The 11,470-nt window shown below is 30.7% G+C and overlaps 2 protein-coding genes across 2 annotated transcripts in view; both read left to right on the top strand.

Annotated features, from left to right (window-relative positions):
- The window catches only part of LOC123916726, a 59,933-nt gene extending 51,090 nt beyond the window's left edge, over positions 1-8,843 (top strand). Inside the window, exons 12-20 of the mRNA XM_045968244.1 lie at positions 5,261-5,329; positions 5,437-5,544; positions 5,645-5,758; positions 5,991-6,111; positions 6,198-6,272; positions 6,360-6,385; positions 7,672-7,738; positions 7,834-7,959; positions 8,041-8,843. Of these exons, the coding sequence (XP_045824200.1) occupies positions 5,261-5,329; positions 5,437-5,544; positions 5,645-5,758; positions 5,991-6,111; positions 6,198-6,272; positions 6,360-6,385; positions 7,672-7,738; positions 7,834-7,959; positions 8,041-8,570 (1,236 nt within the window). The 3' untranslated portion in view covers positions 8,571-8,843. The remainder of the gene's footprint in view (positions 1-5,260; positions 5,330-5,436; positions 5,545-5,644; positions 5,759-5,990; positions 6,112-6,197; positions 6,273-6,359; positions 6,386-7,671; positions 7,739-7,833; positions 7,960-8,040) is intronic.
- LOC123916729 lies at positions 3,085-4,568 on the top strand. Its single transcript, XM_045968251.1, has 2 exons — positions 3,085-3,573; positions 3,717-4,568. The coding sequence occupies exons 1-2, from the start codon at positions 3,112-3,114 to the stop codon at positions 4,455-4,457; spliced, it is 1,203 nt and encodes a 400-aa protein (XP_045824207.1). The 5' UTR covers positions 3,085-3,111; the 3' UTR covers positions 4,458-4,568.
- Positions 8,844-11,470: the final 2,627 nt, after the last annotated feature.

Raw genomic sequence — 11,470 nt, 5'->3', positions numbered from 1 at the left:
ATCATTCACACCTCCTTCATCAACGTATTATAATGTATAAGCTTTATAAAATATAACATTTCTCTCTTATATCAAAGATGAATAAATGCTTCAAAAAAAAAATCAAAGATTAATAAAAACAACAAAGAGAAGAGTATATGAGATTGAGAGGGAAAGAAGGAAAAAATTAATTTGAATCTTAATGGTTGTTTGGTCGATTTTGGTTATGGAGAGATGAAATTTTAGAGAAGGGAAAAATTAATTTGAATCTTAATAGTCAACCTTACTAGTATAGTATAGGTCTCTCGTAGAAATCACCAAAAAAATTAGGTCATAGTATTAATATATGAGTATAAATATAAGTATAGTAGAAATCATAAAAAAAAATAGACAACCTTATTAATATATGAGAAAAAATATAGGTTTCATAGAAATCACAAAAAAATTAGGCCCTCACGCGTATTAATATATGAATATAAATATAGGTCCGTAGAAATGATCAAAAAATAGACAACCTTGTAAATATATGAGTAAAAATATAAGTCTTATATAAATAAAAATATAAAAGTAATGTGATAATAATTATAATAATATTATTTTATTATAATTTAGTGTGAAAAAATAAAAATTAATAATGATTAGATTGAAAAGACAAAAATAGTTAAATAGCTCCTAATTTAATGAAGTGTCAATAAAAGAAAATGAATAGCTTAGAATAGTTTGAGAATTTCATATATAGTTTACTTTCTTATATATATATATATATATATGAGTGATTCGTTGACTCCAGGAGTATATATATATCGGTTAAAACATTGAGAGGTGTAATATTTAGTGTCAAACTAGTTGGTGTCATTTGATCCTGACCCATATATATATATATATATATATATATATATATATATATATATATATATATATATATATATATATCAATTACCACGAAAGTTACTAATTTATCCTTATTACTTTTAACCACGTTGCAAGTTTTATATCCTTCATTGTAATTTCACTAAAAAAAAATAGGGTAAATGATCATTTACCCCCCTGCAAAATAAGCAAATTTTCGTTTACCCCCCTGCACAGATTTTTTTTCTGTTTACCCCCTTGCAAAAAATAGATTCCCTCATTTCGCCCCCTGGGTGTACAGCAGGACAAGTGACTATGCAAACCTATTTGACGTGGCTTGTACATGTGGAAAAAATCATTTATATTTATTTTTTAAATTCCACGTCAGATAATATTTTTTTAAAAAATAAAAAATATTTTTTTCCTACAAAATAAAAAAAAAAATTTGTTTTGTTTCCCCAAAATTTTTTTAAAAAATTCCTACAAAAAAAATTAATTTTTTTTCATACAAATGATTTTAAAAAAATTTCCAACAAAAAAAAAATTTCCTCCCAAAATAAAAAAAAAAAAAAGAATTTTCTTATTTTGCTCCCAAAATAAAGATTTACTCCGAAATAAAGTTTATTTCCGAAATAAAAATTTTAAAGATTTATTTTCAAACTTTTTGAATTAAAAAAAACATAATCTTTATTTTTTAAAAACAAAACTTTATTTTTTGTTATTCTCTTTGAATTAAAAAAAATAGAAAAAGATTTTCAAAAAAAATATAAAATAGAAAAACAAGTTTTATTGGTGTTTTCTTCTTCTATCAAAACCATTTGCCCTAAAACTAGAAAAATATAAAGAAGCAGAAGACAATAATGAAGTAGAAGATGATTTCGGCGACTGAAGACGACGACGACGAATACAATCATGACGGTGGAAGCAAACGATTACGGCGAAGATTCTGTTTTTTTTAATTCAAAAAGATTTGAAAATAAATCTTTATTTTTGGAGTAAAATAAGAAAATTCGTTTTTTATTTTATTTTAGGAAAAAAATACTCAATAATTTTGTATGAAAAAAAAAGTTATTTCTAGGAAATGTTTTTTAAAATTTTGAAAAAAAAAAAATTCGTTTTCTAAATTTTGTAGGAAAAATAATTTTAATTTTAATTTTTTTAAAAAAATATTATTTGACGTGGAATTTAAAAATAAATATAAATGATTTTTTTCCATGTGTACAAGCCACGTCAGCAAATTTGCACAGTCACTTGTCCTGCTGTACACCCAGGGGGCGAAATGAGAGAATCTATTTTTTGCAGGGGGGTAAACAGAAAAAAAATCTGTGCAGGGGGGGTAAACGAAAATTTCCTTATTTTGCAGGGGGGTAAATGATCATTTACCCAAAAAAATATATATATATAGAAAGAATATAAGATAAATATAAAAAATAGAACAGTCTAAACTCATAAAAATAGCAACAAAATAGATTAATACGATAAATTCAACAATCTATTAAAATAAAAAATAGAATTAAATAGTCCGTAAAAAAATAAGATGAATATTCATAAAATAAAATCATGAATATATAAATAGAAACATAAAGTCATAAACAATATTTTTCATAAAAAAAAATACTAGTATTAACTATTAATAATAATAATAATAATAATATAATAATAATACAATAAAGTTAATTACTAACAAATTTACTAAATTATCCTAAATATTCCTAATCAAATTTCTAATTTTTTTTTATTAAAAAATATACACTGGACTATTATTTGTGGCGGATACATAAAAAATTGGATAACTTTATCATTGATAATTATAATCAAATTTATTCATTTAATAAGTTTTACAAAAAATAGCACAATAGTTTCACTTATATTTTAACAATATTGTAAAACAAAGTTTTAAATATTTTATTTTAAATAAATTTTATACCATAATATTGTTAACAACATAATCAATCAAAGAGAGAAATAGAAAGAGACAAAAGAGGCTAGGATTTATATTACAATGGCTTAGAATACAATGAGTTGTCTTAGGAATATATAAAAAACATAAATAAACTAAATTACTATTATGCCCAAAGCCCAATTACAACCAAAAGTCCATTACATTATTAAATCACTAATATATTATCTTAACAAATATAATGACAAACTTAAATATCAAATAAAAGTCAATGACCCATGCACGCACGTAAAGGGATTGTTTGGTTTGATTTAAATTAACTCCTTTATTATATTTGGATTACACTACAGCAATCGATTTGTCTTTTAAGGCTATCACATGTCATGTGCAATATTAAAGTGATAGTACTGGGGAATATTCCAAGGATAAAATCAGTGTTTACGTTGTCTGTTGCATCAAAAATGTTGTTGTTGGAGATCTTGGCTATATATAATTGTGATGAAATGGAGCACATAGTAGTAGATAATGGAGATGGCAGTAGTACTGGGGTCAATATTGTCTTCCCAAAATTAGAAGAGCTCCGTGTTTTTAACTGTAAGAAATTGGAATACATATTTGGAAACATTAATGCTAGTGATCTTCATAACTACCTTCATCTTCCAGCTTTGAGATCTCTCTATCTTTCCGGTCTTCCAAGTTTAATTGGCATGGGTACCAAAAACTATCACACAATATTGTCACACTTGGCGGAAATTACAATCGATAGATGCCCCAAGGTTGATAATAAATCTATTGGTGATTTTGTTTATTCAATGTCAAAATCTCAGGACAGTACAACCATTAAGGTAGGTACCCCTCTTTCCATCCATATATTTTATTGCTTGTCAAATCATTAATCAATCTTAAGAATTAACATCATTGGAATAAAGAATTATATATAAAATTTATTTATGATTTGATGTAATTTCCTAATTCTCATATATTGTAGGATTTGAGTGGATATGACTTGGAACCTCATCTTGCTTTGCAACAACTCACGGCAATAAACTCTGAATTTCAATGCATCTTTTATCTCGATGAAATAAATGGACAACAAAGGAAATTAGGATTGAAAGAGATTGAGTTGGATAATTTGGCTCAGATGACATACCTTTTTGTGGGTCCCAGAAATTATTTTTCCCTCCAAAACTTATTGAAGATAAAAATTGTCCGATGTGAAAAATTGGAAATCATATTCTCCACATGTGTTTTAAAATGTCTACCACAGTTGCATCATCTAATAATAGATGAATGTGATAACTTGAAGTATATCATTGAAGATGATGATGTGGAGAATAAAGAAATATTAAATTGTCATATGTCTCCAATTAGGACATGCTTTCCAAAACTGAAAGCACTTGTTGTCAGGAAGTGTAACAAGTTGAACTATGTATTTCCAGCCTCCATTTGCACAGAGCTACCTGAGTTACAGTTTCTCATGATACAAGAAGCATGTAAGCTACAGAAAATATTTGGAGGAAGTGAAGAAATTGATCAAAAAGTTGGGATTCCAAATCTACGTATTGTAGTATTTGTCGAACTACCAAGCTTTTTCCAGGAAATCCAATCTCAAACTATAAAACATCGTTTTGTACACAATTGTCAAAAACTCTCTTTGACTTCAACATCAACTGACGTTTTATCAACTCTCGAGTCCACTTGTGATGAACATAAATTAGGTATAAATTAATAATGCATATCATGCTGTTATTGAAGGAAATATGAGAGGAACTATATATGTATTACTAATGTTCTTTTTATTTGTTTGATAACATTCACTATAAAAATTATGTTTTGTTACTACCTAATGGGTGTTGTTAAATGTTTTTTTTTGACTAAAATGGGTGTTGTTAAATGTTAATTTATAACTTTTTGCTATTTAGGTTATGAATTGGTAAGATATATTTGGATAGTGAGTCTACAAATAGTAAAAGAACATTCTAAAACCAAAGGTACAAGTGGCGGAAATAAAATTGGCACCGAGATTCAATCATCAACATCTAGAAATGAAATTGATTCAACTATTGAAGAGGATTCTACTTCACCTATGCAATTAGTTGCTGATCTTAAACAAAAGGCATTCCCCTATTCATTCTTTTGACTCTTTTTCAACATTGGAAATGAATTTTGCTACCCACTGAAACATCTTTTTCATTTTATGCAGGATACCAAGTTAAGTTTTGAAGATGTTGATCTTAAAGAAAAAACTCAGACTAATAATAAAGGTGAATACTTTTTGGATTAATTTTCTTTTCTTATGCTACCTCATCACCCTATTGATTTTGAATTTATACATGTTGTTCAGTTTCTCTAAATGACAATGTTTTCATTCTTATACTTTCAGTGGACCCTTCTAAAGAAGAGTCCGAATCAACATCAAGACACAAGTTGACTTCTTCACAGGTCAACACCTGAATATTAGTCAATTTCCTTTACTTAGTAATGGATGTAATTAATAGATTCATATCACTAATGTGTCTGTTCTTATTACAGGAGTTGATGAATCCACAACTGTCAGTTGCAGAAATCGATACTGCCTTCAAACCTTCTCAGGAAAATAATGTAATATATATAGTACCAAAGAAATTATTAAAATAAATAAATTTTTACTTCAACTAGTATTTAAAAATATGCTGCAACTAATTTACATTTTCATGCTATGCAATTAGTTGGAGGGTTCTACATCAGGAAAAACAGCCGCAGAACCTTCTTTGTCCACCATTTTTGAAACAAAGAATGAACCACCTATACAATCAGACGTTGCTCCTAAACAAAAGGCATTTTTCCTCTATTTTGTTTGTATTATCTTTTTGACTCTTCATCAATGCAGGTGTTGAATTATACTATCAACTTAAACATCCTTTTAATTTGATTCAGGGTATAAAGTTAAGTTCTGAAGATGGAATTACATCAGCTAGTGCCAAGACAATAACATCGTCAACTCATTCAAAATCAGCTAATTCGTTAGGTCCGACGGCTACATCTTCACTTGTGAGTTTATTTTATGTATCAAAGTCTTAAAATTAACATGGTATTTTTCTTACTTGTTGTGTTTATAAGAATCAAACCTTTAAACCAATTTTGATATAAAGAGGAAAAAAATGGAGTCTGCTTTTGAAACTTGGATTCTTTTGTTTTCTATTTTCTTAATTATCTTTATATAGTGAACCAAACAAAAATATATAGTGTGGCTGATCCTACAAACAATTAAAACTTTATGTAGGAATATGGTGATGGCCAAATAGTTGTAGCTTCTCCTCCAATTTCCTTGACAAAGACTCTTACCACTGAAGATGTTGATGTTAAAAACAGGAAGGAAACTAGTAAGACTAATGATGATCAAGGTGAAGGATCTTTGGGTCAATTTTATCTTCTTTAGTTACCTCATCACCCTTTTCATTTTGAAGTTGAACTCTCTTATTTTGTTCAGTTTCTTTAAATGATGATGCTGTCATGAAAGTAAGCTCAACTGTTGAGCATCAAACTCCTTCTATGCTACCCAAAGGTATATTTTTTTTTTCTCCATTCAATTTATATTTTAAAAAATTATATGGTGCTCTAAAAGACTAATTATTCTTTCTTATACTTTCAGGGGACCCTTCTCAAATAGATGAAAAGGTAGTAAGTTCATCATCATGGTCCATTATTTGATTAGTAATTGCCATGTGATTTTTTTTAATGGCAAATAATAGTATTATATATAATTTGCAAAAGGAATAAGAGAAAGTTCATAATACAAAAGAAGTACACCCATTAAACACCTAACAACCTCTGAAAAACACATACAGTCCTACAAGAAGGCACACCGAAAGCTAGAACACTTCTAACCCACCACCACAAGAAGATCTAAGGACCCCTCAGAGAGAGGGGCAAGGATCAACCACCAAGAAGGACAGTCACAAGAGACCTTCAATCAACCAGACCTCACGAAGACCCAACTCAACACCCCTACAGACTCTACCGGTTACAGCATAAAATAAGGTGCATACCCCACTCGTAAAAGGAACAGGGGGAGCCAGAGTTTTTACCTAGGCACCATTTTCAAGATGAAAGTTTCATCCTATAGACCAGACACTTAGCAAAAAAAGTTCCTTCAGAACAAAAAACATCATTTCGGGAGTTCTAGATAGTCCACACAATAGTTTGCCAAATTAACATCCACCCGAATTTGTTTTTCCTATACCCATGTCTAAGAAAACCTCAAAACACCCTAGGATACCACGAGGAGACACCCACTCAACACCCAACCACCTATAATTTCCATGTAATTGAATTCCTATGAATCAAAACTCAAACTAATTTTGATATAAAGAATATCTTTTTTTGTTTTGTTAAGAAGTCTCACATTATTTGCGAGATGACCTGAAAATGTGTTTATAAAGTAGAGACAATCTTCACCTTACAATCCGATTTTGTAGGGTTGAGTTAGTTCCAACTCTCAATTATATGATCGTATCAGAGCATCCTCCACGATCCGTTGGGCTACCTGTTATCAGATTTCTATAATCGGGCCACCCACCGTTTATATCCACACACCGAGCCCAATAGTGCTTGGCGTGAGTGGGTGTGTTAAGAAGTCTCACTTCGGTTGCGAGATGGTCTGAATGTGTGTTTATAAGTAAGGACAATCTTCACCTTACAAGCCGGTTTTTGTAGGGTTGAGTTAGACCAACTCTCAAATCTAAGAAGTCTGTTGCTTAAAAAGCTTGTACCCAAAGTAAAAGGAATTTTTGCTCAATAATTGTTGAGACTTACCATTGACATTCTTTCGTTTACAATTTTAAATCTTATCTGTTGTGAAGGCTCTTCCAAACTAAAAATATTGTGTTAAATATCGTAAGGTTGATCATATTCAGACTTAAAGATATGATAATAGGATTTGTTGGTTTGAACTAAATATGTAGGAAGATGGTGATGACCAAATAGCCACAACTTCTTTTTCCATTGCCACTACAGAGACCAATAATCAAGGTGAAAATGCTTTGAATATGTTTTTTCATTCTTATGTTACTTCACAATCCATCACCCTTTTGATTTTGAACTTTTTCGTCTCACAATTGGTTTAGTTTCTCGGAATGATGATGCTTTGAAGAAAGTAAGCTCAAATATCAAGGACCAGTTTCCTAAGAATAATGAAGAAACAGTTTCCAAATCTCATGTTCCATCTCAATTTCCCTTGGTTCCTTCTAAAGGTATTTTATTGCATGAATTTTGATTATTTATTAACTTTGTTGTGTGCAAATAGGTTTAGTTATTCTTTTCTATGATTTCAGGAGACCCTTCTCAAAAAGTAGAAGAATTAAGTTCTTCTTTGCTTGTGATGAGGGAGCTTGAGCAACTGGTCACCAAGAAGCATTTGGATTATGAGAACTTGTCTTTGTTGAATGATTTCCTTGTAAATCATCCTTCAGTTCTTTTAAGGGACACTTCACTTAGTAATAAATACAAGGGCTATGCTTACAACTGCCTTGCTGAGCTATTGAAATTCCTCAAAACTCATAGCGTGTTGGAAGTATTGGGCTCATGCAAAACTGAATTTGTGGAATTATTACAAGATGCACGCAGCTTTGCTTTTGATAAGGATTGGTTTGATGGTATTGAGAGGCGCACTTTGTTTCCTGATTTACAAGTCTCTCAAGATGTACTAAAAAATCTATCAGTTTCTAAGCAACAAGTTACAAAGGATGTTGAAGTACTGCGTTTGAAGATAGAGGATCTTAAACATCAACTAACATCCTCTGAAGCTGTTTTGGAGAATATCATTCAACAAGAGGCATCTTTAAGCGCCCCTATTGGATACTAGACTATATTTTCTTGTATTTTCATTTCTTCATTGATAACACCATACGAATTTCACTTCGTAAACTTTTATCCTTCAGTATTGATTATTCCTTGGATATGAAGTTTCGTCATTTCTCATCTGAAATGAACTAAACCGTCTTATTATGTTTGTATATTTAAAACTATTATTGATTGTTTGTATACACACAAGTAAGAGGACTTATTATTGTGAGAGATGAGAGGATCAATTGTCGACCGTTAAATTCATATCAATGGATAAGATTAAATCGGTCATTAAACAATGCACTACTCAAATTATGATTTAGTTTTGTTAGACTTCAAGAACCTTTGGTGCAATACTCAAATTATGATTCTTCATGATTCTCCCATAGCGCACTGACGAGGTATTTAGTAGCAGCGAAATTTCAACCAAGTGACGGGATGTTGTTACAGCGGCGAGGGCGACTGAGATGAGGATGACTTGTACAAATTCTGACAATGAGTGTAGTAAAAACTCTGAAGAAAAACTATTGAGTTTTAGTGAAGGAAGACAAATCGTGTGAAGGAAGATTAAAATGTGTTATCCCCAAATTGCAAAAATCTCAAAACAAGGGTTTCTAAAATCCCAAATTGCAAAATTGAAAAACAAGGGGTTTTTAATTGACATAGATTAATGTAACAAAACCAAAGCAATATTTTGCAGGATAGTAGTTTTTTGTTGATTAGTCCAACTTGTTAAGAGAAATACATGGAAGAATCATGGAGTAGAAATAGTTGCCGTGTTACCAGAGAAGAGCTTAGGAAGAAGGAAGGTTGTGAATAGAAAAATAATCAGAGAAGTGTAGTGGATGCGAATGAAATCGGAGAACAAGATGAAAGGGAAAAAGAATAGGGTGTGCGCGCTAATCTTTAACAAACTTCAATTATTTACATCCAACGGTTGTTAATGAGTCCTCTCACCCTCTCATTTCAAAATCACTCTCACTTGAAAATTTCCATATATATATATATATATATATATATAGAGTCAGGATCCGTTGACACCAACTAGTTTGACACCAAATGTTACACCTCTCAATAACGTTTTAACCGATATAAATTTTATAAAATCCACCGTTGGATTGAAAGTTTACATCATATAGATCATTTGTGTAAAATTTCAGACAAATCCAAAATCATTTGATATGCTATTGAGACACATAAAGATTAACGGCATTTAAAAAAATACAAAAACCGTTAATTTTGATGTATCTCAATAACATATCAAATGATTTTGGATTTATTTGAAATTTTACACAAATGATCTATATGACGTAAACTTTCAATCCAACGGTGGATTTTATAAAATTTATATCGGTTAAAACGTTATTGAGAGGTGTAACATTTGGTGTCAAACTAGTTGGTGTCAACGGATCCTGACTCATATATATATATATATATATATATATATATATATATATATATATATATATATATATATATATTACAGGAAAAGGCCACTCTAATTAAGTTTTACACTTACTAGTATGTAATATGAAAAAGTTTGTATACTTAGTAAGTTCATTCATTCAGTTCACACATAAAAAAGCTTCAGTATGCTACGGTAGACTACCTTTACAAGTGGTCCATCGTGGATAACTGATCTATCGAATATAAATTTTACGAAATTCACTATTAGATTGAAAGTTTATATCGTATAGATCATCCATAAATTTTTTAAATTTTTTTGAAAATCATTTGATATGTTATTGAGACCCATCAAGATTTACGTTATTTAATAAACCGTTAATCTTGATGTGTCTCAATAACATATCAAATGATTTTCAATATTTCTAAATTTGTCTATGGATAATCTATATGATATAAATTTTCAATCAAACAGTGGATTTTGTAAAATTCGTATTCGTTATAATGTTATTCATGACTGGTCCACCATAAACCACTTGATAAAGTGGTCCATATTAGAATTTACCTAGTATGGCTACCTAGATTTGATTCTTGAAAAATTGTAATTTGATTTTAGTGGTTATTTTATTGGTCTGCAGAGTAGCTGTTTTGGTTAAGTAACACCCGCTGGTCACTTCTATATATATTATATTTATGGAGAGTTTTATGTCATTTTTTATATTGTTAGAGTCTTCTTTTCAATTGATATTAGTAATATTGATGAGAGAAATGTTGTTATTTGAACTTAATATGTAAAGATGAACATAAGGCGGGGTGTGGTGGGATTGTTAGAGATAGTTGTGGTGGATGGTGTGGTGAATTTGCCAAGTTTTTTGGTAGTTGTATTGCGATTGTGGCTGAGTTGTGAGGGTTGGTGTGTGAGGGTTTGAAGTACACATGGAATGTTGGGGTTATGAGATGTTGAATTGAATATTAATTCCTAGCAATTGTCAATGTTATTGGAATTTTTTATTTTTTTTGGCTTTCACCACCAGTTTAATCTGATTCGGGGGTCAGTTCTGGCATCAAGTGGTTCCAGCCCCCACCCCCCCCCCCCCCCCCCCCCCCCCCCCCCCCCCCCCCCCCCCCCGATCGCAGTTGCGGGGGATCGAATCGTGGATCTCCCTACCAAGTTCAGCGTCAATCACCACTGAACCAACTAACGATTGAGAGGTGTACATTTCTTATGCCTACGGTGAAGCTAACAAGTGTCTGGATGTGTTGGCCAATACAGACCGTGAGATGGAGTGTAATATTGAGTATTTTAATGTTTGTCTGAGTCGGATTAGACATTTATTTGCAGATGATAGTTTGCAGAAAGTGGTAAATGTATTGATTCGAGACTTAGAATTGTGCTCCTCTTTAAGGTCTTAAGTCTTAGATTCTCCCTGATACCAATTTGGGTGGGTTAATTTAGTTTCTTAAAAAAAAAGTGGTAAAAGAGAAGAATTTAATCTAAAACTCGATCTACTCAAA

The sequence above is a fragment of the Trifolium pratense genome, linkage group LG3 (assembly GCF_020283565.1).
Source record: "Trifolium pratense cultivar HEN17-A07 linkage group LG3, ARS_RC_1.1, whole genome shotgun sequence".
NCBI lineage: Eukaryota > Viridiplantae > Streptophyta > Magnoliopsida > Fabales > Fabaceae > Trifolium > Trifolium pratense.
The sequence above is the reverse complement of the archived record's forward strand: the minus strand, read 5'-3'. Positions and strand labels throughout refer to the sequence as shown.